Here is a 27784-nt window from a genome sequence, read left to right as displayed (position 1 = left end):
TAAATGAAATTTAGTGGCTGTTCCTTTATTAATTTCTTCCGTTTGATTAATGGTCCTGTTAATTTTAACTCATTATGTATGGGGCACACAGTGGCAAGTTCTTTCAGTATCCCAGATTGCTTGGAGAATTCCTTTGCAACGCCCAAGGTTTTCCAAGTTGCATTATAAGATCTATCACATTGGCTACCGAATCACACAACAAAGCTTCCCAAATAGCTGTCTTGAAGCATTTCAGGGACAAATTCTTTCAGTATCCCAGATTGCTTGGAGAATTCCTTTGCAACGCCCAAGGTTTTCCAAGGTGCATTATAAGATCTATCACATTGGCTACCGAATCACAGAACAAAGTTTCCCGAATACCTGTCTTTAAGTGTTTCAGGTGATTCTCTAACTTTGTGAAGCCCGCTGAATTGATAGTACTGGCTGAGGACATTTAAGGGCAGTGTTTTATCTTTTTTCTTTTCTTTTTTTTCCCAAACTGCACAGTTGATGTTTTGAAGAAGATTGATATCCCATCTGTCTTTATTGGAGAGGCATCAGCGAATTCCCTTAAAGATGAATTCACTTATGAAAAAGGGTAAGTAATTGAGAAAAATGTCTTCCTTTAGGCACGGTTTATTTTATATGTCAGATATCATTATGGTGCTAGTCATTCAATTTGCAAAGACTTCTTGTTTCAGACAAACTCTGTTCATCCTCCTAAATAACGATCTCCATGTAAAGGGTTTCTGATTTCTAAGATTTCGTGTGATTTAACGGGATATTCAGTCAGTCAACAGTGATTCCGGTTTTGGTGCTTATAGTGTGACCCTGTACCAAACTAAGCAGTGGGAAGGATGCCGGGGCATTAATTCAGATGCGGTGCTCTGGGCCCCTACCCTGGGTTCACAGTCGAGAGTGCCAGGCTGGCTACGTAGGGGAAAAACAGGCCGAACTGCCGTTCTCTGGGCTGCTCTGTTCACCTTCCCCCCGCCTCCCAGTGTACCCCAAATCCTCAGTGGAGAGGAGCTGTGCCTGCCACGAGTCACCATCAATCAGTCACTGGTCTTTATCGAGCGCTTACTGTGTGCACAGAACTGAACCAAGCACTTCGGAGAGTAAGATATAACAGAGTTGATAGACACGTTCCCGCCCCTCCACGTGGAGCTTACATAATCCAGGGAGAGTTTCGGTCAGTCAGTCGTGTTTATCGAGCGCCGACTGTGTGCAGAGCACTGAACTGAGCACTGGGGAGAGTACAGTGTAGCAATATGATAGGTGCATTCCCTGCCCACAACGAGCTTACAGTCTAGAGCAGGAGGTGGACATTGGTAGAAATAAATAAATGACAGAATGGACATAAGTGCTGTGGGGCTTGAGGGTGGTGGCGGTGAATAAAGGGAGCAGGTCAGGGTGATGCAGAAGGGAATGGGAGAAGAGGAAAGGAGGACTTAGTCAGGGAAGGCCTTTTGGTAGAGAGGGAAGGCCTCTTGGAGGGGTTGCGGTTTAGAGGCTCAAATTATCCTGGTTGAAAAAGGGTAGTTAGACACTCATGTCATTTTAGCAGTGTTTTAGGGTACCCAGGGGCTATGATGATTGAGGAGGCCCTGATTCCAGTGGAAAACCAGCTTGAATTTAGTTGTATAATCAAGACATTATGCTATACAAGAGAAGCGGCGTGGCCTTGCGGGTAGACCACAGACCTGGGAGTCAGAAAGACCTGATTCCTCCCTTGTCTTGTAGTGTGACTTTGATCAAACCGCTTAATTTCTCCATGCCTGAGTTACCTCATCTGTAAAATAGGGATTCAGACTGGGAGCCCCATGTGGGACAAGGAGTGTGTCCAACCAGATTAGCTTATATAATAATAATGTTGGTATTTGTTAAGCGCTTACTATGTGCCGAGCACTGTTCTAAGCGCTGGGGTAGACATAGGGGATAGACTTATATCTATCCAAGTGCTTAGTACAGTGCCCTGCACACAGTAGGGACTCAATAAATACCATTGATTTTTTGAGGAAACTGAGCCCAAGACGGATCATGGGTACATAGTGAATCTGCTTGAACACGGACTTTGGCCGCCCCCTCCGCCCCCCCAGCTCATTATGGGCAGGGAACGTATCTATTAATTTGTTGTATTGGACTCTTCCAAGCCCTTAGTACAATGCTCTATAAATAGTAAGCACTCAGTGAATACCATTGGTTGATGATTGATTCCATTTATCCTCTTTTTCTTTAGTCTCAATCATATTTCAATTGAACATACTTATTGAGGGCTTACAGTGTGCAGAGCACTGGACTAAGCAGTTGGGAGAGTATAATATTATAGAGTTGGTAGATTCTTTCCCTGCCCACAAGGAGCTCATAGTCTAGTGTATCTACCTGTCCATTAGTTAATCGAACTGGCCTTTTTTTAAAAAAAATTCTGACTTGAAAAAGTGCTTACTGGACTCTGTAAAATATATTCCTGGCATAAGCTCTGACTCATATTTTGTCAAGATTTTCAAGATTCATATGCTTGGCTTTTCATTCGTAAGTAAAGATGTAGTACCACATTGCAAATTCCTCAAAGGGAAAAAAACTCGCATAAATTTCAGAGTTTGCATACATCTGAGAGAGAGAGCACAGTATGCTATTTGTCTAGCCTATTTTATCATTGCCATACCAAAGAAGAATTTTCATTTCTGAAGAAGCACATTTAGACATTCATGACCTCAATTCTATAATGGAGGTTTGATGAATATGGGAAGATTTTGTCTGACATTACCCCTGTTTTTGTCCATAATTGTAGGAGTTGTACCTCGTGTGCCACTTGTCAGCTGGGTGACCTTGGGCAAGTCACTTAACTACTATGTGCTGTAGTTACCTCATCTGTAAAATGGGGATTGACACTGAGATTCCTTTGTGGGACAGGGACTGTGTCCAACCTGATTATCTTGTATCTACCCCAACGCTTAGCACAGTGCCTGGCACATGGTAAGCGCTTAACAAATACCACAGTCATCATTATTATTATTCTTGTTTCAAGGATGAGGCCATATTGCTTTGAAAACAGCGTGAAGGTTTTGAGTTCTTTTTTCGCAATCAATTTATCTAAGTATCTCTTCCCCTCTAGGCTGTAAACTCATTGTGGGCAGGGAATGTCACTGTTTATTGTTGTATTGTGCTTTCCCAAGTGCTTAGTACAGTGCTCTGCACCCAGTAAGCACTCAATAAATGTAACCGAATGAAATACTCTCATATCTTAGGCTACTTTCTCTTCTTCCTCCTTCTGCTATGCAAGTGGAAATTTCTCAAGGGCAGAGTCTCTGTCTTTTATTTTTTACTGTAGGATTCCAGGCCTCTGGAACCAATAAGTGTTCAGTAAATCCTGATGACTGAGTAACTAGAAAAGAGGGAGGATCTAAGATAGGGACAGCCCAAACAGGAAAACTTTCTGCTTTTTGTCTTCCCTTATTTTTCTGTGCCTTTGCCTTGCTTTTCCTCCGTGCCTCTGCTTTGTATGCACTGTGCTCTCTCTCTCCTCTCTCTTTCCTATTCTCTCCTCTCCAGACTGCCTGTGGCCTAATAGTTTAACCAAGTCTTGAGGGTAAAAAGAGGATTTAAAATATTAAAAGATCAGGAGAGACAAGAGTGAAGTGTCCAGAATCAAACAGTGGTATTTATTAAATGTGTACTTCATTCATTCCATTCATTGAGTCGTATTTATTGAGTGCTTCCGGTGTGCAGAGCACTATACTGAGCACTTGGGAGAGTACAATATAATCATGAACAGACACTTTCCCTGAACATAGTGAGCTTACAGACTAGAGCGAGCACTGTACTAGGGGTCATGGGTCTTGGGTTCGTGGTCATGGGTTCAAATCCCTGCTCTGCCACTTATCAGCTTTGTGTCTGTGGGCAAGTCACTTAATTTCTCTGTGTCTCAGTTACCTCATCTGGAAAATGGGGATGAAGACTGTGAGCCCCACATGGGACAACCTGATTGCCCTGTATCTACCTCCGCACTTAGAACAGTGCTCTGCACATAGTAAGCGCTGAACAAATACCAACATTATTATTTATTAGGGCTTGGGAGAGTCCACTATAACAGAGTTGGTAGACATGTTCCCTGTCCGACAGGAGCTTACAGTCTAGTGGGGGAGAAATGCAGGAAAGGTGAGAGGAGGGATGAATTATCTTTTCAGTCGAAAGCACCAACACTATCCACAGCATTTATTCAACCCCATCTCTGTGCAGAACACTGTGTTAGACCTGTGAACTTTTAAAAGGCAGAAAAGACCTTTTACCCCTAGGCTATGAGAATCAGCGTGGTCTAGTAGATAGAGCACAGGCCTGGGAGTCAGGTGACCTGGGTTCTTACCCCGGTACTGCCACATGTCTTCTGTGTGACCTTGAGTAAGCCACTTAACTTCTCTGTGTCATTTCCCTCATCTGTAAAATGGAGATTAAGACTGTGAGCCCTATGTGGAACAGGGACTGTGGCCAACCTGATTATCTTTGTAGCGACCCCAAGGCATAGTACAGTGTCTGGAATGTAGTAAGCACTTAATTATAATGTTGGTATTTGTTAAGCGCTTACTATGTGCAGAGCACTGTTCTAAGCGCTGGGGTAGATATAGGGTAATCAGGTTGTCCCACCTGAGGCTCAAAGTCTAAATCCCCATTTTACAGATGAGGGAACTGAGGCCCAGAGAAGTGAAGTGACTTGCCCACAGTCAGCTGACAAGTGGCAGAGCCGGGAATCGAACCCATGACCGCTGGCTCCCAAGCCCATGCTCTTTCCACTGAGCCATGCTGCAGATGCTTCTATCATTACTATTATTATGTGGGCAAGGACTGTGGCCAACCTGATGATCTTGGGTCTACCCCAACGCTCAGTACAGTGCCTGGCACATAAGAAGTGTTTAACAAATACCATTAAAAAAAAGAAAAAACGGTCCCAGCCCGTACAAACTTTAGCAATTTTAGAGGACTTCCTTACATCCAGGGCCATCTTAAGTTTCAGAGCAATACGAAGCTTTAAATATCGTGGTATGTGCAATTATTTTCTCTGGCTGCACAGTAAGATTGCAGTCTAATGAACCCTGTCCCTTAAGCCCAGGGCTCCCTAGCCTAGGGGAGAGCGATCCTATCGCGTGAACGTTAAACAGAGCTGCTAGAGAAGAAATATTTCTCCAAAGGGAATTGCCGACAGGATTGCCACCTGGGGTGTCTTCTGCCATCCTGCAGCAGTTAGGAGTTGTTCCAACTTGTTTATTCTGCTCTCGGTTTGGCTCCCGAATGCTGCGGGGACGAAGATCTGCCCCCTAAAAAGCCTAGCTCCTCATGGCCCAGAGTCCCCTCCATTCTACAGCTCTGGCGTACAGGGACTGTGGTAATAATAATAATAATAATATTGGTATTTGTTAAGCGCTTACTGTGTGCAGAGCACTGTTCTAAGCGCTGGGGGAGATACAGGGTAATCAGGTCGTCCTGATCACAGTTAATCCCCATTTTACAGATGAGGTAACTGAGGCACAGAGAAGTTAAGTGACTTGCCCACAGTCACACAGCTGACAAGTGGCAGAACCGGGAGTCGGACCCATGACCTCTGACTCCGAAGCCCAGCCTCTTTCCACTGAGCCATGCTGCTTCCCTATAATGATGATGGTATTTGTTAAACACTTACTATGTGTCAAGCTCTGTTCTAAGCACTGGGGTAGATAAAAGCTAATCAGGTTGGACACAGTCCCAGTCCCACATGGGGCTCATAGTCTTCATCCTCATTTTACCAGTGAGGTAACTGAGGCCCAGGGAAGAGAAGCCATTGCCCAAGGGGAAGAAGCTTGGCTCAGTGGAAGGAGCCTGGGCTACGGAGTCAGAGGTCATGGGTTCGACTCCCAGCTCTGCCACTTAGCTGTGTGACTGTGGGCAAGTCACTTAACTTCTCTGTGCCTCAGTCACCTCAGCTGTAAAATGGGGATTAACTGTGAGCCTCATGTGGGACAACCTGATTACCCTGTATCTCCCCCAGCGCTTAGAACAGTGCTCTGCACATAGTAAGCACTTAATAAATAGCAACATTGAGGTCACACAGCAGACAAGTGGCAGAGCCGGAATTAGAACCCAGGTCCTTCTGACTCCCCGGCCCGGGCTCTAGCCACTCGGCCTTGCTGCTTCCCATAGAGCAGCACCTCCACCCTCCTGCCAGATGCTGTGGGAGCCGAGTAGCACCTCGGATACGAGCAGAGAGTGGATAGATGCCTACCTTCATCCCGCTTTCCGTGGCTTAGCTCATCCTCTGGGCTGGAAGCGTGTTGTGGGCAGGGAACGTGTCTGTTATATTGTTATATCCTACTCTCCCAAGCACTTAGTACAATGCTCGGCACACAGTAAGTGCTCAATAAATACGATGGACTGACTTAATGGACTGACTTACACCTTTGGGCAGGTTCGTCCCAACCCCACAGCATATGTGTGCACGGCACATAGTAAACGCTTAACAAACACCATCATTACTATCATTATTAAATGTATGTATTCGTAATTTATTTATTTATATTAATGTCTGTCTCCCAAGCAGCACGGCTTAGTGGAAAGAGCACGGGCTTGGGAGTCAGAGGTCATGGGTTCTAATCCCATAACATTTATCAGCTGTGTGACTTTGGGCAAGTCACTTAATTCATTCAGTAGTATTTATTGAGTGCTTACTTACTAAGAGAAGCAGCGTGGCGCAGTGGAAAGAGCACGGGCTTTGGAGTCAGGGCTCATGAGTTCGAATCCCAGCTCTGCCACTTGTCGGCTGTGTGACTGTGGGCAAGTCACTTAACTTCTCTGAGCCTCAGTTCCCTCATCTGTAAAATGAGGATTAAGACTGTGAACCCCACGTGGGACAACCTGATTCCCCTGTGTCTACCCCAGCGCTTAGAACAGTGCTCTGCACGTAGTAAGCGCTTAACAAATACCAACATTATTATTATTATTATGTGCAGAGCACTGTACTAAGCGCTTGGAATGTACAGTCAGGCAACAGATAGAGACAATCCCTGCCCAGGAATGGGCTCACAGTCTAAACGGGGGAGACAGCAAAGCAAAACAGAACGAAACAACTTCATCAAGATAAATAGAATCATAGAGATATACACATCATTAACAAAATAAATGGGGTAATAATTTCTCTGCCTCAGTTCCCTCATCCATAAAAGGGGGATTAAGATTGTGAGCCCCACGTGGGACAACCTCATTATCTTGTATCTACTACAGCGCTTAGAGCAGTGCTTGGTACATAGTAAGCGCCTAACACATAGCATCATTATTATTATTATTATTATTATTATTATTATCAAGCTCGTGGTGGGCAGGGAATGTGTCTGTTATATTGTTATAATGTTTTCTCTCAAGTGCTCAGTTCAGTGCTCTGAACACAGTAAGTGGTCAAGAAATCCAATTGACCGCCTGATTTGCTCCTGACCAGAGCTGAGAAGGCCAAGGACACTACCCACCTCCAGTCAATAATGAACTGATGTTTTGGCAATCTGTTTTGGCAATATGAAATTCAGCTTGTTTTCTTTCCCCATCTCGCTCCCCGTCCTTTTCCCCCTCCCATTCCTTGTGGGTCCCCCCTCCCCACATTTAAATCGTTTGCCTCTTGTGGGCCAGGAACCCTATCCCAGTTGTAACGTTCTTGGATTCTTCCAGCTGCTTGGCACGTTGCAAGCGTTTAACCAATGTTGTTATTGATTTAGGGACTTAATTGTCAAGCCCTCCTCCTCCTTCTCCTCTTCCTCCTCCATCTCTCAAGAACGTTTCACTCTTTGAGCTGCATAGCTGTAAACACAGCTGAACATCCAGGTTTTAAATTTTCTAGCTCATCCCTTCTCTTTCTCTAACTTCCCATCACCTGCCTGAGGCTACTGCCTGCTTGTTTTCACCTCTAGCAGGGTAGGCGGGGGGAAAGGAAAGAGGAAAATGTCTCGATTGTGCATTCTCCACCCATGCTGGTAAAATGTTGCTTTGGGTTAGAAGGCTGAATTTAATGAAAAGGAGAGATTTGGCACTGAAATAATTGGGAATCGAGATAATTTCTGCCACGATCGTGACCTGTGATTGAAAGCTGTCGTCGGTGTGTGTTCACACAGTGCATCTGTCTTTTGTTTTCATTTTTGCCTTTTTTTTTTTAATGGCGTTTGTTAAGCACTTACTACGTGTGAGGCACTGTACTAACTTGTATCTGGGGTAGATACAAGGCAGTCACATTGGACACAGTCCATGTCCCACATGGGGCTAACAGTCTTCATCCCCATTTTACAGATGAGGTAACCAAGGGGCAGAGAAGTGATGTGACTTGCCCAGGTCATACAGCAAACAAGTAGCAGAGCCGAAATTAGAACCCAGGCCCGTGTTCTTTTCAGTAGACCATGCTGCTTCTCTGTTGCATCGCCCTTTCTATGCCCGGCCTCCTTGGGCCTCACCGTGGACTCAGGAAGCAGAGTAGGGCGTAAGCTCCTTACCCACTCCGTTACACTACCTATGACCCAACTTCCTTGCCTCTTAGCCCAGGGCTGTTTCTGCTTCCATCCTCCCAGCATGGCGTAGTGGCTAGAGCACGGGCCTGGGTGTCAGGATGTCATGGGTCCTAATCCACGCTCTGCCCCTTGTCTACTTTGTGACCTTGGGCAAGTCACTTCATGACCCTGGGCCTCAGTTGCCTCATCTGTAAAATGGGGATTGAGACTGTGAGCCCCATGCGGGACAGGGATTGTGTCCGGCTGGATTTGCTCGTATCCACCCCGGTGCTTAGTACAGTGCCTGGCGCATAGTAAGCACTTGGAGTCAGATGTTATGAGTTCGAATCCCGGCTCTGCCACTTGTCAGCTGTGTGACTGTGGGCAAGTCACTTCACTTCTCGGTGCCTCAGTTACCTCATCTGTAAAATGGGGATTAAGACTGTGAGCCCCACGTGGGACATCCTGATTCCCCTGTGTCTACCCCAGCGCTTAGAACAGTGCTCGGCACATAGTAAGCGCTTAACAAATACCAACATTATTATTATTAAATACCATAATGATAATAACAATTTACCACAGTGTTGATCATACAGAAAGTTTTCTGGAACAGCAAGGGTCCAGTCTGACAGCTCCTTTGTTTTTAAACCTGTGGTTCCACGTGGCTTGCCTATCTGCATATTCTGTCCTCTCTGTTTAGAGCAGCCCTGGTTGCTTCCCTCAGGGGAAACTACCTCACCCAGGTGAAATGTACAATTAGCCCAAATCACCTGCACAACGTGAGAGAGAAAAGCAAAGGAGGCGTAACTCTGCCAGCTCTGCAGTCCTCAAGAGGCCACTCTGGAGCAGAATGAAAGAGTGCGAACCTTCGGGCGACTAAAATAAAACAGCGTGGGCACCCAGCTCCCAGAGGACGACTCTGCGGAGCGTCAGTTGGCAAGGCAAACCCCGCCGAGGAGAGATCCCGCTGGGCCCGTTCATGGGGACGGACAGCACGTTCTGGGGAGGGACTAAATTTAGAATTCAGATGGTGTCAAAGCGGGGCGACAGTAGTGACCAGTAGCCTCGGCCTCGTGTTGGGAAACGAGACCCCCTGCTTCAAACTGTCGCCTCTGAGGGCCAAATTCTGTGAGGGGATGGCGGTGTGGGGAGCAAGTAATAGCTACCCCTCCCCTTGCAGCGTAGCTCAGTGGAAAGAGCCCGGGCTTTGGAGTCAGAGGTCAAGGGTTCGAATCCCGGCTCTGCCACTTGTCAGCTCTGTGACTTTGGGCAAGTCACTTAACTTCTCGGTGCCTCAGTTCCCTCATCTGTAAAATGGGAATTAAGACTGTGAGCCCCATGTGGAACAACCTGATTCCCCTATGTCTACCCCAGTGCTTAGAACAGTGCTTGGCACATAGTAAGCACTTAACAAATACCAACATTATTTTTTATTATTATTATTATTCTCTCCTGGTTACTCATACCTTTCCCCGGCAAGAACTGATATGTGGCCAGCAGAAGCCCCTGGGTCTACCCTCGTTGTTGGCAGGGAATGTGTCTGTTCTGTTGTTGTGTTGTCCTCTCCCAAACGGTTAATACAGTGCTGTGCACACTGTAAGCCCCCAGGAAATGCGATTGATTGATTTAATGCGCCACCAGGATGCACCCCTTTGAAATATGACCAGAGACACCATCAGCGGGCTGGAGAAACACCCACTTTACTTCCAAATGGTTGCCAAGTGTACACATCTGCTGCTGTGCCCCAACTCTCCTTCTCCCACGAGACACTCAGAGGCTGCTGTTGTTACTGTGGATGGTACTCGTGAAGCACTCAGTACGTGACAAGTGAGAAGCAGCGTGGCTCAGTGGAAAGAGCCCGGGCTTGGGTGTCAGAGGTCATGGGTTCAAATCCCGGCTCTGCCACTTGTCAGCTGTGTGACTGTGGGCAAGTCACTTCACTTCTCTGTGCCTCAGTTACCTCATCTGTAAAATGGGGATTAAGATGTGAGCCTCACGTGGGACAACCTGATTACCCTGTATCTACCCCAGCGCTTTAACAAATACCAATATTATTATAATTCTTATTCACTGAGCACTGCGGGAGATCCAAGATAATCAACGGGAACACAGTCCCTGTCCCACATGGGCCTCACAGTCTAAGTAGGAGGGAGTAAGGATCGAATCCCCATCTGACAGATGAGGAAATGGAGGCCCAGGAGTAAAGCAGTTTGCCCAAGGTCTCTCAGCAGACAAGCAGCAGAAGCGGGATTAGAAGCCAGCTTCTCTGACTACCAGGCCCGTGCTCTTTCCACTAAGTCACTCTGCTTCCATGACCTGGTGGTTGCCTAGCCCCCTGCGCTTGGTGCAGGTGAGGGAAGCCTTCCTCACAGCAGAATCCTCTGATCCACAAGTCAAAGAATTGGACTCGTGTGATTCCGCACTGATGACGCCTCAATCACTTTCATTCCCACCCAAAGGGCAGGAGGGTTCTCAGTCTGATTCACCGTCTGCCTTTCCCGGGGAAGGTTGAGGAAATAGTAGAATTATTTGAATTATTTCTGGAGAACAGTTCTTTTAGAATACTGTTCTCATCACAGTACTTTAGGAAAATGCCTATGGTTTTCTCGAGACTAGCCCCGGGAGGCTCAAAAGATCAGTTCACTGGAATTTGATTTTTTTTTTTTTTAACAGTATTTGTTAAGCACTTACTAAGTGCCAGGCTCTATTTTAAGCATTGGGGTAGATACAAGTTAATCGGGTTGGACCCAGTTCGTGTCCCACGTGGGGCTCACGGTCTTCATCCCCTTTTTACAGATTAGGTAACTGAGATGCAGAGAAGTGAAGTGACTGGACCGAGGACACACAGCCGACAAGTGGTGGAGTCAGGATTAGAACCTAGGTCCTTCTGACTCCCAGGCCTGTGCTAGGTCCCCTAGGCCGCACTGCTTCTGGTGACTTCACCAGAGGACCTAAAAACATTCATTTTCCAGCAGCCTTCTCGGGTTGGCTTCTGAACTGCTGGAGCCTTCAGTAGTAATAATAATAATAATAATTATGGTATTTGTTCAGTGCTTACTATGTGCAGAGCACTGTTCTAAGCGCTGGGGTAGATACAGGATAATCAGATTGTCCCACGTGAGGCTCACATTTTTTAATCCCCATTTTTGCAGACGAGGTAACTGAGGCACAGAGAAGTTAAGTGACTTGCCCAAGGTCACACAGCAGACAAATGGCGGCGTGGGGATTAGAACCCACGACCTATGACTCCCAAACCCAGGCTCTTTCCACTAAGCCACGCTGCTTCTAGCTTCAGTAGCAGAGTTACGGTGAAAAGCGTGAGCTCGTTGCAGACGCCGCACCGTTCCCCAGACGGACACAATCTTTCCGGCAGCAGTTAATTTAGCTACTTGTTATTTTTCTTGGGTCCACAATGACGACCTCACAGTTCCCGCGGGCTGCTCCCGCGTGGTTTCAAAAAGCATCCTGGGGGGTCGGGCCGCAGTCCAGCACAGCAGCCCCCAACCACCCTTCCCTCCCCGCCCCCGCCCGGCGAACACCGCCCCGCTCCCTTAGAGAGACTTGAGACTGTTCAGGGCATTCCGCAGTCCTGCTGGGGCCACCCTTGTAAATGCCAACGATTATGACTGAATTCTTTGTCGTATGGCTCTAATATCTCATTAAATAGAGCGATTCTCTTTGCTTGCCGTTATGAGGTTAGTAGGTGGAATTTTTTTTAGTGGTATTTTAAGCGCTTACTCTGTGCCAGGCACTATACTGAGCACTGGGATAGATACGAGCTAATCAGGTTGGACCCAGCCCAGGTCTCATGTAGGGCTCACAGTCTTAATCCCCATTTTGCAGATGAGGTAACCGAGGCCCAGATAAATGAAGTGGAACGTCCATGGTGGAAGGAGACTGGTCCAAGATTAGGAGGCAGAATGCAGGAAAAGGAGAAAATAAAAATAAAATGGTGGTATTTGTTAAGCGCTTACTACGTGCAAAGCACTGTTCTAAGTGCTGGGGGATGCAGGATGATCAGGTTGCCCCACATGGCGCTCACAGTTTTATTCCCCATTTTACAGATAAGGTAACTGAGGCATAGAGAAGTTAAGTGACTTGCCCAAAGTCACACAGCTGGCAAGCGGCAGAGCCGGGATTAGAACCCACGACCTCTGACTCCCAAGCCTGGGCTCTTTCCACTGAGCCGTGCTGCTTCTCTGTGAGAAGACACAGACACACAGACACACACACACTCACTCACTCACTCACTCACTCACTCACTCACTCACTCACTCACTCACTCACTCTCTTTTTCTCTTTCTTTCTCTCCCTCACACCCAGATGAATTTATTAGCAGCATGAGAAGCATCATGGCCTAGTGGATAGAGCACGAGCCTGGGAGTCAGAAGATCATGGGTTCTAATCCCGGCTCGGTCACCTGTCTAATGTTTGACCTTGGGCAAGTCACTTCACTTCTCTGGGCCTCAGTTACCTCATCTTTAAAATGGGGAGTGAGACTGTGAACCCTATGTGGGACAGTGACTGTGTCCAACTTGATTTTCTTGAATCCACCACCCCAGCACTTCGTACAGTGCTTGGCACATAGTAAGCACTTAACAAATGCCATAATTATTCTTCTTCTTATTATTAGAACAACAGAAGCGGCAGCAGCAATCGTAGCCTCTCTAGACAGAGGCAGAAACCAGGGTCGGCTGAGGCTGGGCAGAAAGCGCCCCCCCCCCCCCCCCGGCATCTGGCTCTTCCCGTCGCCCTGTCGTGGTCCACAGTCCCTCGGGCCACCCAGAACCTCACAACGGACCACAGACCTACCTGCAGTTATACTGTGGGATCAATTTGGAGGTCATTTACGCTGCAAAATGCTGTTCCTAATCCCCTCCAGACTAAGCAGAGGCTGCTAATGTAAGCTTTCGCTGGTGGGAAACCATGTGAAATTTGCTAATGCAACAGAAATCGTGCACCGATGCTAATCACCGTGCTCTTTTTCACGGTTCCCCGTCAGCTTCCCATAAGAGCCCAACTCCGGGCACTCCTCCCAAGGACAGAATGCCAAAGGCGCTGGGTGGGCCGCGCAAAGCGTTATTGCCACCGGCTGAAATTTTCCCACATCACTCAGCTCGTTGATTGGCTGGCCAAGGGACTGGAGGGAAAGGGAGGGACAGAGCAGGCTGGAAATCATATTGCTCATCCACTCTGCTTCCCTGCTTCTCCTTCGGAACCTCTCCTTGGGGGCAGCTCCCAGGTTATAAATGATGATAGTATTTGTTAAGCACTTACTATGTTCCAAGCACTGTTGGAAGCACTGGGGTGGATATAAGGTAATCAGGTTGCACATGGGGCTCACAATCTTAATCCCCATTTTGCCTCAGGTAACTGAGGCACAGAGAAGTGAAGTGACTCGCCCAAGGTCACACAGCTGACAAGTGGCGGAGCTGGGATTAGAACCCACAACCTCTGACTCCCAAGCCCAGGCTCTTTCCACTGAGCCACACTGCTTCTTCTGAGTCATTTGCCCCACTCTTTCCCTTCTGTAGGGCAAATTCCCAAAATGAGGAAAGTGTGGAATTCTTGGTCCTTCTTAACAGTGAAAGGGGCGTTCTGTGGTGGTGTCATCCCATTGGACAGAAACGCTACTTGATCGGTTCAGGAGATAGTGGGGTTTTTTTTTCTTTAAATGGTATTTGTTAAGCGCTTACTACGTGCCAGGCACTGTACTAAGGACCACCTTTTCTCTGCTGACTCGAAGGAACAGACTGAAGTAAATCTTAGGCATATCCTGGCTCGGAGTGTATGTGGCAACCCTAACATCAGGCAGGCCTTAACCATTCATTCCATCATACTTATTGAGCGCTTACTATGTGCAGAGCACTGTACTAAACTCTTGGGAGAGTACAATGCAATAATTAACAGACACAGTGTGGGACACGGACTGTGCCCAACTTGATTAGCTTATATCTACCCCAGGGTGTAGTACAGTGCCTGGCACCTAGTAAGCGCTTAACAAATACCACAATTATTATTATTATCAGTCCCCCAAATCCAGGCAGGTTAGTGATAGAACAAGGGGGCAGGGCAGAAGCGAAGGCAATCCTTGGCAGCTGTCAATCAGGTCATCTCCCAATCAGGAGGCCCCAGAAAAGCCCACGATGTGACTGTAAAAATTACCCACTCCGAACCTGCTTAACCCAGTGCTTTTAAGTCCCGTGGTGTGCGAGAGTCCTGGTATCAGGTCCTCCGTAAAATGGCCGAGAGGCATATTCCGATCTGCACGCCCAACCTGCTTTTAGAGATGTTTTGACCGTTTGGTTGTAAATTAAAATGGTCATAGTTGTATTTCTTATAAAAGTGAGATGGGCCAGATCACTTATCGATGGAGAGTGCATGTGGTTTTATTGTGGCTTCTCTGAGTAGTTTTAATGAGACCGAGGTTGATATCAGCTAGTCTTCAAGAATAGAAAATGTTGATAAATTCTTAGCATTTCTTGCCGAGGACTTGGCTGCCGAAGGCAGAGTAGGTTGCATAGGTTGAACTATAAACTGTCCAAGTTAAATGCACATGAGACTATGAAACTGCCTCGGATGCCTAAAAATAGCTTTCCTTTCAAACACTGTGTCATGCTTATTTATAACGACTTGTAAAGATAATACGACAAAGCTGAGAACATGAGAGAAGCTGTTAAAAATAGAACAGCATTGGGCTTGGCCTCAGCTCCGTGGGTATTTATTAGTCTTAATATCTATTACATTGGGTGCGGGGCGCTGGTGATATACAAACGGTGAAAGGATAAAACGGCTAAATCACGGACCAAAATAAAAATTAAAGTTGTTGTTTATCATAATTCAGCTGTAGCAACCATGGCATAGTCGATAGAGCACGGGCCTGGGAGTCAGAAGGTCATTCTAATCCAGGCTCCACCACACGTCTGCTGTGTGACCTTAGGCAAGTCACTTCACTTTGCTGTGCCTCAGTTGCCTCATCTGTAAAATGGGGATTGACACTATGAGCCCCTCGTGAGACAGGGACTGTCCAACCTGATTTCCTTGTATCCAACCCAGGGCTTAGTACTGTGCTTGGCATGTAGTAAGCGCTTAACAAATACCACAATTATTATTATTATTCCTCATGTTCTGAGAGTGGACTTTAAGCTTCTCCCGCTCGACTGTAGGCTCATTGTGGGCAAGGAATGTGTCTCCGAATTCTGTTATAGTGTATGCTCCCAAATGCTCGGCACAGTGTTCTGCACACAGAGTTCTACCTCTAGACAGTAGGCTTGTTGTGGGCAGGGAACATATCTACCAACTCTGTTATAGCGTATGCTCCCGAGCACTCAGAACAGTGTTCTGCACAGAGTAAGCACTGAGTAAATTTGATAGATTGATTGTGGGGGAAGGGGTTGGGGTAGGAGGTGCCCTCTGTGTGCTTTTGTGGTGGAGAAACCCTGAACCCCGAGCCTGCGGGTCCTCCCCTTCCCCCTCCCTCCTCTCTCCTGCTGGACAGGCTCCACCCCAGAGAGGTTTTGGGGCGTGGGGGGGCGGGACACAACTGGTGTAGCGTGAAGCAAGGAGCCTGATGAGAAATGAAATGTTTTGAAAAATTAAGAATGTAGAAGACAGTCCTCCAGACTATAAGGTCCTTATAGACAGGGATCACGTGTACCAACTCTGCTCTTTTGTGCTTAGTCCAGTGCTCGACACCCAGTAAGTGCTCAGTGAAGACGATTGATTGATCGATTTGCTCTGCTTCTCCCATTTTAGCCGGGGCTTAAAATGGGCAGGAACTCAAGGGTTTCCACAGGCTCTCCGCCTTGGTGGGAGCAGAAGGAGCTGGAAAAACCCCTATTAATAAGAATAATAATGATAATAGTCGTGGTACTTGTTAAACACTAAGTTCCGGGCACTGCACTAAGCATTGGAGTAGATAGAAGATAATCAGGCCCCTCATGGGGCTCGCAGTCTAAGTCCGAGGGAGGACAGATACCGAATCCCCATTTTACTGTTGAGGAAACACAGAGAAGTTAAATGACTCGCTCAAGGACCCACAGAGCTGGCAGATGGCAGAGCCAGGATTGGAATCCAGGTCACCTGACTGTTACTGGTTCTTTCCCACGAGGACTGACAGGGAAGGAGAAGAATCGGGATCTTCGTACATGGTTAAAGCCCCACTGGCGATATCATATGCTCTGCCAGAAACAGAAAGAGCACACCCATTTTGGGAAGGGAGCTAGGTTGTCGGGGTCTTTGAAAAACTTTTTTCTTCTCGCTCTCTCCATCCTTCAGACCATTTATTAGCCTAGACATAAACACAGCTTTCAGTAGGCGCTTTTCCGAAGCTTTTGGGCTAGAGAAGAAGTGTCGCTTGTGTTATTGCGGGGAGGGAAGCAGTGTTGCCTACAAATAGAGCACGGGCCCGGGAGCCAGAGGATCACACTTCTAATCCTGGCTCTGCCACTTGCCTGCCGTATGACCTTGGACAAGTCACTTCATGTCTCTGGGCTTCAGTTACCTCAGCTGCAAAATGGGGATTCAATATCTGTTCTCCCTCCTAATTAGATGGTGAGTCCCACGTGGGACAAGGGTGTATTCAGCCTGATTAATTTGAACCTATTCCAGTGCTTAGAATAGTGCTTGACACATAGTAAGTGCTTAACAAATACCATTTTGTTTTTCAAGTGTGTGTTTGGGGGAGGGGATCGAGAAGGAGGGGGGTGAATTCAGTCCTCCTGAATTGTGCCACTCAACCTCGCTAGAAGGTTGAACAGAGAATTTATTTCTCGGTGCCTCGGCTTGCCGTTCTGTACATTGGGCTTTATGCTACATTTGACCTGATACTTTTTGTTTTTTTAAGTGAGAAATGTTCTTTTAAAACCAAGACCTAGTGGCAAGAACCAGGCCTTGGGAGTCAGAGGACGTGGGTTCTAATTCTGGCTCTGCCACTTGTCTGCTGTGTGACCTTGGGCAAGTCACTTCTCTGTGCCTCAGTTCCCTCATCTGTAAAATGGGGATTAAGACCGTGAGCCCCATATGGGACAGGGACTGTGTCCAACCTATTACTTTGTATCTGTCCCAGCGCTTAGAAGAGTGCTTGGCGCATAGTAAGCACTTAGCAAATACCATAATTATTGTTATTTAAAAACAAATGAAAAGTATTTTAATGATGAAGACCTATGTAGTAATGTAGTGTAGTAATAATAGGAGTGGGTTTCCTCGCGTGGCTCAGTGGAAAGAGCCCAGGCTTGGGAGGCAGAGGTCGTGGGTTCTAATCCCGATTCCGCCGCTTGTAAGCTTTGTGACCTTGGGCAAGTCACTTAGCTTTTCTGTGCCTCAGTTACCTCATTTGTAAAATGGGGATGAAGACTGTGAGCCCTCCACCTGATTACCTTGTATCTCCCCCAGTGCTTAGAACAGTGCTTGGTATATAGTAAGCGCTTAACAAATGCCAACATTATTATTATTATTTATTCAGCACTAACTGTTCAGAGCACTGGACTAAATGCTGGGAAAGAATACACAAGTGGGGATTGGGCTATCGGGACTTTAATTATTATGCTATTTGTTAAGCACTTATTCTGTGCCAGGCGCTGTACTAAGCGCTGGATGGTTTAGCAGTTTTTCCAAGTTGAGAATCAGGCCACCTGGTGAATTGTGAATGCAGCTGGCATTCTTTTTCCAAATGATTTATTTAATGTACCTTCCGAGCCAGCCCTCTATTTCAGCGTTCGTCATCGATCATCATCAGTGGTGTCTACTGAGCACTTACTGTGTGCAGAGCACTGTCCTAAGCTCTTGGGAGAGTACAACGAAGCAGAATTGGAAGTCACATTCACAGTCCCTAGGAAACATCTGAGACAGCTATATCTGTAACATCCACCTGCCTGGGAGAAAGTAGGTGGAGTGAATTTCTTCCATCTGGTGTTAGGTGATTCCCATCTCCTACTTTACTGGCGTGGTGTGAAAAGGTCCCCGCTAATCACATCCTAACCGGGAATTTGGGGTCTTGTGGATCTCACTCAAAAATGGGGTTCAGGCTAGGTCTAGGGAGGGGGGTGAGATATTCCATTCCACGGCCGACCGCCGCATCTTGCTTCCCGTTGAAGACCCAAGCAGTTAGTACGGTGCTTTGCACGCAGTAAGCGCTCAGTAAGTACGATTGAATGAACGAATGAATGACCCCGAAGATCGGTTTAGGGGCTCTGAACGGTTCTCACTCAGCAAAACAGCAGAGACCAGTATACTCGGGCCCAGCTGGGTCACCCGTTGAGGAAGTCCCAGAGCTATTCGGTCATTCCGATCCTTGGCCCTCGTCTCCTGCACCCTCATCCCATCCGGCTGTCTCGTAATATGAGCTTCTGCACACAGTAATCGTTCAATAAATACGATCTCATAAACGCGCTGTTGGCTGCGGGAGAACAGGGCGAAACAGTAGGGTTGACTCTACTACTCGGAAGCAGTTCGGGTGCATTTCCTGCCGACGGTAGTTGTGTCCACATCTCAGGGAATGTGTCTACCATGACTCTCCCAGGCGCTTAGTACGGTGTCCTGCCCACAGGAAGCGCTCAATAAATGCCATCGATTGATTTATGTCCTAGTCTTGGTCAGTTTGGGGAAGCAGTGTGGTCTAGTGGAAAGAACACCGGTCTGGGAGTCAGAGGACGTGGGTTCTCATCCCGGCTCTGTCACATGTCCGCTCTGTGACCTCGGGCAAGTCCCTTCACTTTTCTGGCCTCAGTTACCTCAGCTGTAAAATGGGGATTAGGACTGCGAGCCCCATGTGGGACAGGGACTGCGTCCAACCTGATCAGCTTGTATCTCCCCCAGCGCTTAGAACAGTGCTTGGCTCATAGTAAGTGCTTAACAAATACCACAGTTATTATTTATGCTACTCAATGAGGATGCAGCTAAGGTGTGGGACCCGGGACTTTGGTAAAGTAGCGTACCAGCATCACTGAGAAGCTGAGCGACTATCCGTTCAAGAGTTCATTCCTTCGTTATTTCATCTGTTCGTATCTATTGAGCACTTATTCTGTGCCGAGCACTGTACTGAGCGCTTGGGAGAGTACAATATGACAAGAAACCTACACCTTTCCTGATGGATGACAAGGGCGGTCGCAAGTAACGCCCACCCGTCTTGCCGAAACAGCCAGGTGCTCCCGACCGACCGAACGAACGGGATTCTGGAGAAATCTGAAACCGGGACCAGGGTCACGCCGCCACGACCAAAGATGTTCTTTGGCCCCCCCAGAGTCAAACGCCACCCCAACCGTCTGTTTCCTAGGGAGCCCCCTGAGCAATGGGGTGCAGGGATAGAGTAGAAAATGGAATCAAGTAGGCTACCACGCCCTAGCTAGCCGGATAACATGGCGGTAGCATGACATTAGTCTTCAGACGAAACTGAAGGTCAGCTCGTTGTGGGCGGGGGACGTGTCTGTTGTATCGTACTCTCCCAAGCGTTTACCGCAGTGCTCAGCACCCAGTAAATGCGATTGATGGATTGACTGATGGATGGTCTTTAGAGATGGAGTGGTATCCAACCTTCTTGGTGGCTGGTGAGACCTAAACCTCCCCCTCCCCTCTGTGGCATGCACACATAGAAGCGGCATGGCTCAATGGAAAGAGCACGGGCTTTGAAGTCTTCGGTCATGAGTTCGAATCCCAGCTCTGCCACTTGTCGGCTGTGTGACTGTGGGCAATTCACTTAACTTCTCTGTGCCTCAGTTACCTCATCTGGAAAATGGGGATTAAGACTGTGAGCCCCACGTGGGACAACCTGATTCCCCTGTGTCTACCCCAGCGCTTAGAACAGTGCTCTGCACATAGTAAGCGCTTAACAAATACCAACATTATTATTATTATATGCAGACACACGCACATACACACGCACACATACATGTGAGCCCCAACATCACAGGCTGCGTGCAACGTCAAAGGGAAGGAAAGGATCAAACTAATTAGTTTCTACTGAAAACTATTCTTACCTCCTTTCTTCAATTATCTCTATCGGTGTGGACCGAAAGAGCGATCGATGAGAATAATGGAGAATGGTGATTTATTTAGTCTATGCTTTTGCCTCTTTTTTCCTGGAACTATGCTGCTGTGTTTTTTCCGTAAATCAATACTGTAATGTAAATAGGAATATTTTTAGGACCATCAGGGGCAGGTCTTTTTAGTTCTTCTGCCCACACAAGAAGAATGCACACTGTATTCGGAATGCTGTCCCTAGCTCAGGTCTCCTGCAAAGTACCAGTCTACACCGCACACATCGCCCAAGTCTGCTCACGCAGCTGGCCGCTGGGATCGGGAAACAGCATGGCCTAGTGGCAAGAAGCCAGGCTTGGGAGTCAGAGGTTGTGGGTTCTAATCTTGGCTCCGCCACTTGTCTGCTATGTGACCTTGGGCAAATCACATCACTTCTCTGGGCCTCAGTTACCTCATCTGTAAAATGGATATTGAGACTGTAAGCCCCACGTGGGGCAACCTGATTACCTTATATCTACCCCAGCGCTTAGAAAGTGCTTGTCACATAGTAAGCGCTTAACAAATACCATCATTATTATTATCCTGACTGGTCAATGTGGATTCTGGGATCTGGGCTAGTCTGAAGCAGCGTGGCTTATGGGAAAGAGCACGGGCCTGGGAGTCAGACGACCTAGATTCTCATCCCACTCCACTGTGACTCTTCTCTGTGACCTTGGGCAAGTCACTTAATTTCTCCGGTCCTCAGTCACCTCACCTGTAAAATGGGCATTCAATTCCTGTTTTCCCTCCTACTTGGACTGTGAGCTCCACGTGGGACAGGGACTGTGTCCAACCTGACTAACTATCTACCCCAGTGTCCGACCTGACTAACTTGTATCTACCCCAGCACGTAAAACAGTGCTCCACACAGAGTAAGCGCTTAGTAAATATAATAATAATAGTCTTGGATTTTCCCAGACTTGGAACAGCTTCCTGTGACTCCTGTTCTCTTTCCGTGTCCCAATCCTTCTTCACCTCTCCCTGTCAATTCTGATTCCTGTTATTATATACTTCCCATCCTCTCTCCCTGACCCATCTCTATCTGCTTTGCCTCTCCCTCTTCCCAAACTGCTTCCATACTTCCCGCCCCACTCCCATCTTCTTCCCCAACCCAAGCACAGCCATTCAGGTGCTACCTGACCTGCCCAGACTTCTGCATTTCCTCACCATGTTTGAGATTGTTTGGGGAAAAGACTGAAAACTGAGATCCTGTTTGTTTACGTGACTATACCACAGAATAACGAAAAAATAATTTTGTTGTATGTATGCATTGATGTCTAAACTAAGGACATGGATGCTTTCCTTGTAGTAGTGTTTTTTCTTTTACATTTATTTAATCATGCTGTGCCAAATATTAATATATTTGTCTTACTTTTCTCCCTAGGGGGCACATCGTATTAGTCCCGGAATTCAGCCTTCCCCTGGAGTACTATCTAATTCCCTTCCTCATTATAGTGGGCATCTGTCTCATCTTGATTGTCATTTTCATGGTAAGTGCCTTTATTTGAAATACCTTGCTTTTTATAGGTAGATCAAGATGGGGAGAAGATGTAAGCTCGTTGTAGGCAGGGAACGTGTTTTATTATACTCTCTTAAGCTCTAGTTCAGTGCTCTACATGCAGAAATGGCTCAATAAATATGATCAATTGGTTAATTAATGCAGTCCTCTTCGCTCTGACAAAAGCTGAACCATCTATTTGATTACTGTGTTTTGAAGGCTCTGTTGGCGCTTCAGGGAGGAGCCTTCTGGGCATCACAAATACCTGACAAACCCCAAAGCATGCCCTAGGTTAGCCCTTCTTTCCTCCGGTTTTCAGCAAAAGTTGCAAAAAGAATCTATCGTACTCTCCCAAGAGCTTAGTACAGTGCTCTGCCCACAGGAAGCGCTCAATAAATACAGTCGGTGGACTGAATCTGAAATGCAGAGAGAGAGTGCAGCCCAATGTTTGTAACAACATTAGGTGAGGTTGCCCCGTCGGCTTTTCATTCATTCATTCGTATTTATTGAGCGCTTACTGCTTGCAGAGCACGGTACTAAGCGCTTGGGAAGTACAATTCAGCAACAAATAGAGACAGTCCCTGCCCAACAACGGGCTCACGGTCCAGAAGGGGAAGACAGACATCAAAACAAGTAAACAGGCATCAATAGCGTCAGTCTGCATCAATAGCTTTTGTCCTGCTTTACTTTAAATCAGAGGGAAACAGCAATTTCTGTGAAGGAAAAGCTTCCTTCTCTGTGATCAACCTGGGGATTTTTCTCTCTGCTTGTATCGTTTTACACTGTGTTGTCTTCTCTGTCTCCCCTCTGAGAGGTCATCTGGAGGTGCTGATTGACCAGTCCAGTCCAGTTCTCTTCTCCCACCCTAGTCAGAGCCTATATCTTGAAGTCTTCATTGCCCCTCTCAATCAGTCAATCAGTAGTATTTATAACAATATTAATAATAATAATAATGGTATTTGTAAAGTGCTTACTGTGTGCCAAGCACTGTTCTAAGCGCTGGGGTAGATATAAGGTAATCAGGTTGTCCTATTTGGGGCTCACAGACTTAATCCCTGTTTTACAGATGAGGTAACTGAGGCACAGAGAAGTTAAGTGACTTGCCCAAAGTCACATAGCAGCGTGGCTCAGTGGAAAGAGCACGGGCTTTGGAGTCAGGGCTCATGAGTTCGAATCCCAGCTCTGCCACTTGCCGGCTGTGTGACTGTGGGCAAGTCACTTAACTTCTCTGTGCCTCAGTTCCCTCATCTGTAAAATGGGGATTAAGACTGTGAGCCCCACGTGGGACAACCTGATTCCCCTATGTCTACCCCAGCGCTTAGAACAGTGCTCGGCACATAGTAAGCGCTCAACAAATACCAACATTATTATTATTATTATTATAAGTGGCAGAGTTGGGATTAGAACCCACAACCTCTGACTCCCAAGCCCGAGCTCTTTCCACTAAGCCACGCTGCTCTCGACTGCTTATCTTCTTAACTATAAGCTCCTTGTGGGCACAAAACCAGTCTACTGACTGTTGTACTCTCCCAAGCGCTTAGTACAGTGATCTGCACACAGTAAGCGCTCAATAAATACTGTTGATTAAGTAGCCGACTGTGTGCAGAGCACAGAGAAGGGCTGAACAAGTACCATAATTATAACATTCATAAGTGATTATAATTACAAATCACATGGCATTTGCTGACCGACCAACCTCAGTTCCCCTTCCGCCTGCCCCGGCGGGCAGAATTTCTCTAGACGTTCCCCCTTCACAGTAGTGGATGCTCTGGTGGGGACAGGGAGCCTCAGAAGATCTAGGGAGCGAGATTGCTTTCTCGGGAAATAGAAAACAAACACTGGGACATAAGCCTACATTGGTAGAAAACCAGAATTGGGCCTTTAGCGTTGCTAATTAAAGACAGCCTATTTGCAATTAAATAAATGGACAGAGATGATTGGAGTCAGTGATGTTGTCTCAAAAATGATATTTGCCAATGTAAGCTACAATTTAATTACCGTTGACATGCTAAAGACTTCATGGCTCAGTGGAAAGAGCCCGGACTTGGGAGTCAGAGGATATGGGTTCTAATCCCGGCTCCGCCACTCGTCTGCTCTCTGACCTTGGGCAATCCACGTAACTTCTCTGTAAAATGGGGATTAAGACTGTGAGCCCCAAATGGGACAACCTGATTACGTTGTGTCTACCTCAATGCTTAGAACAGTGCTTGGCACATAGAGCTTAACAAATACCATAATTATTATTACTATTATTTATTTGAGAGCTAACTACTCTGCTTTCTCAAAAAAAATTCTACTTATGAGAAGAAGAGCTCTTCACAGGGAGAAGTTAAAGTTATGTATACATCTGTAATTTATTTATTGATCTATTTATTTATATTGGTGTCTGTCTCCCCCTCTAGACTGTGAGCTCGTTGTGGGCAGGAATGTGTCTGTTATATTGTACTCTCCCAAGCACTTAGTACAGTGCTTTGCACACAGTAAGTGCTCAATAAATGCAATTGAATGAATGAAGTCCATCAATCAATTGTACTTATTGTTTACTGGGCACAGAGTATTGTACTAAGCGCTTGGGAGAGTCCAGTTTAACAATATAACAAAGTTTGTAGACACGTTCGCTGCCCACAGTAAGCGTCCAGTTTAGAGATGAGCTGTTCTGCTTAGGCCAGATTTTCCGGGCCCAACTCAGTCTGGTATTTATCAAGTGCTTACTCTGTGCAGAGCGCTATACTAGGCACTTAGGAGAGTGCATACAATAGAGCTGGGAGGCATGGTCCCTGCCCTCAAGAAACTTACAGTGTAGCTGGGAAGACAGGCATCAAAAGAAGTTACAGGTAAGGGAAGCAGTCGACTGTAAAGATATGTCCCCAGGTTTTAGAGGGTGAGAGCCCAAGGAGCTTAATTAGTTTGGATTCAAGTGTATAGGTGATGCCGTAGGAAGGGAGAATATGTTGGAGACGAGAGATTAATCCAAGAAGACTTCTTGGAGGAGATGTGATTTCAGGAGGGCTTCCCGGAGGAGATGTGATTTCAGAAGGCTTCCTGGAGGAGATGTGATTTCAGAAAAGTTTCCCCCGGGGAGATGTGATTTCAGAAGGCTTCCTGGAGGAGATGTGATTTCAGGAAGGCTTCCCGGAGGAGATGATTTCAAAAGGGTTTTGCAGATAGGGAGGGGGGTGGTCTGTCGAATGTGACAGGGGTAGGAATTCCAGATATGAAGGAGGGCACATGCAAGAGGTTGACAGTAGGAGAGAAGAGAGTGAAGCCTAGTGAGCGCATAGGAAGAAAAGTCAGGGTTTGGATTAGCTGATCCCCAAGTTTCAAAAATAAAACAGAGGTGGGCGGGTATTTTCAAAGTGCAGCCTTTCTCCTGATTGAGAGGGGGCTTTATGGTAATGAGTAGGGGGGGCCCAGCTGCTATCCTACCATCACAGCTTAGGTGGTAGCTGGACAGTAGTCATGGAGAAAGGAAAACATATATATATATATATGTTTTATATATACTATAGATGTGTGTGTAGATATAAGATATATATATATAATGTGTGTATATAGTAGTGGTATATACACATATATACATATATTCATAATTGTAATGGTATTTGTTAAACACTCAATATGTGCCAGGCACTTTACTAAGTGCTGGAGAAGAAAAAAAAATCATCAGGTTTCACACAGACCCTGTCCCTCACAATCTTAATCCTCATTTTACAGATGAGAAAATTGAAGCACAGAGAAGTTGTGACTTGCCCCAGCCAGGATTAGAACCCGTGACCTCTGACTCCCAGGCCCACGCTCTTTCCACTGGGCCTCACAGCTTCTCAATTTAAGCTCATTTTAGTTGCTAGGGAATGTACAAGAAGGGTTCTTTCCTGCAAGGAATTGACAATCTAATGGGAAAAGGTCAGTCCTAAATTGTATGCATTCAGGGAGAGCAGGAGGAAAAATACAAGTGGTACTAGAAAGAGGGTGGAAAAATGAATAAATGATTTCAAAAGTGAATAAGTGGAGTAGGTACATCGATGAGTACCTTACCTAGAGATGATTGCCTATGGATGGTAAGGGTGGCGCTGCCTTGGCTGGGCATTGAATTCTCTGTGTGAGGTCCACGTTTGCTTTCCTTCCTTCTCCTAATTCTCAGGTTTGATCGGGGAAGTTCATTCGTTTTCCGAACTCGCTTTATGCCTCACTATAAATCCAACAAATTCAGGAAACCCCTACCTAATATTTACATTATAATCAGTAGGAAGTAAGTGGTGATGGTTTTAAGGCGTTAAGCTTTGAAGGAACAACAGTCATAAAATGGTCAGTAATTAGTTATAGTCTCAGGTTTGGAATATCCACACCCATTCAAACAGAAAAGCAGCGTAGCTTAGTAGTTAGACCATGGGACGGGGAGTCAGAAGGACCTGGGTTCTGATCCTGGCTCCGCCACCTGTCTGCTGCGTGACCTTGAGCAAGTCGTTTAACTTCTCAGTGCCTCAGTAACCTCATCTGTAAAATGGGATTTAAGTCTGTGAGCCCCATGAGGGACATGGACTGTGTCCAACCTGATTAGCTTGTATCTACCCTCAGCACTTAGTACAGTGCCTGGTACTTAGTAAGCACTTAAATCCCATTTTTTAAAAAAAGCTTTAGACCCTGTATAGAATTTAAAAAGTCAGTCTGGTTTACCTGCCTAGCTGCACATGAACCAACCTTAACTGCCGGAGTTTACCCTGAAGGCACCCCCTCCAGAAAGTGTTCAAACTATTCACGCCCAATTTGCTAAGACTGGGATATAGGGTTGGTGGGGCAAGGAGCCAGTCAGGCAATCATATTTATTGAACACTTATTGTGGGCAGTGCACTGTACTAAGCACTTGGGAGAATATAATATAACAGACACATTCCCTGCCCACAGTGAACTTACAGTCCAGAGGAGGGAGGAGGGAGGGAGGCCCAGGGGAAAGGGAAAGCTTGAGTTCAGAAATTTTTTTTTTTTAACTGATATTTGCCAAGCACTTACTATGTACCAGGCACTCTACTAAACGCTGGGGTAGATACAAGCCAATCAGATGGGACACTTTCCATGGCCTTCATGGGGATCATAGTCTTAATCCCCATGTTCTACAGAGGAGATAACTGAGGCACAGAGAAGGGAAGCGACTCTCCCAGGGTCACACAGCAGACAAGTGATGGAGGCAGGATTAGAATCCAGGTCCTCTGACTCCCAGGCCCATGCCCTATCACTAGGCCACATTGCTTCATGCTTCGTAGGCTTGACTTCCCAAGCATTTATGAAAGATGGCTTCCACTGTCCTAGCTATACTCTCCAGCCAATGCTTTTCGCCCTTGCTTCTTTTTAGTAGCCACCAGTTGTGGAGCATGGGAAGGAAAATGCCAGAACCTAGCCCAGTTGAGAGAGCATGCCTAGGAAGGCTAGGTGTGGCCCCGTTTAAGGTTTGCTTTGGGTGAAGACATAGGGTTCTGTAGCTCAGTGGAAAGAGCCCAGGCTTGGGAGTCAGAGGTCATGGGTTTGAATCCCAGCTCTGCCACTTGTCAGCTGTGTGACTGTGGGCAAGTCACTTCACTTCTCTGTGCCTCAATTACCTCATCTGTAAAATGGAGATTTTGAGCCTCATGTGGGACAATCTGATTACCCTGTATCTACCCCAGTGCTTAGAACAGTGCTCTGCATATAGTAAGTGCTTAACAGATACCAACATTATTATTATTATTTCTGCTTCATTCTACTCCCCCATCCGAGGTATTCTCCTCATCTGGTCAGCCACCCTTTGGATTCTTTTACTGTCATCTAACCTGTGCTT

General features: G+C 46.6%; 1 protein-coding gene across 1 annotated transcript in view; it reads left to right on the top strand.

Annotated features, from left to right (window-relative positions):
- The window catches only part of RNF13 (ring finger protein 13), a 247592-nt gene that overhangs the window by 184100 nt on the left and 35708 nt on the right, over nt 1-27784 (top strand). Inside the window, exons 6-7 of the mRNA XM_029065872.2 lie at nt 487-577; nt 21862-21967. Of these exons, the coding sequence (XP_028921705.1) occupies nt 487-577; nt 21862-21967 (197 nt within the window). The remainder of the gene's footprint in view (nt 1-486; nt 578-21861; nt 21968-27784) is intronic.

This window comes from Ornithorhynchus anatinus, chromosome 1 (genome assembly GCF_004115215.2).
Source record: "Ornithorhynchus anatinus isolate Pmale09 chromosome 1, mOrnAna1.pri.v4, whole genome shotgun sequence".
NCBI lineage: Eukaryota > Metazoa > Chordata > Mammalia > Monotremata > Ornithorhynchidae > Ornithorhynchus > Ornithorhynchus anatinus.
This window is presented reverse-complemented; position numbering and strand designations above follow the sequence as displayed.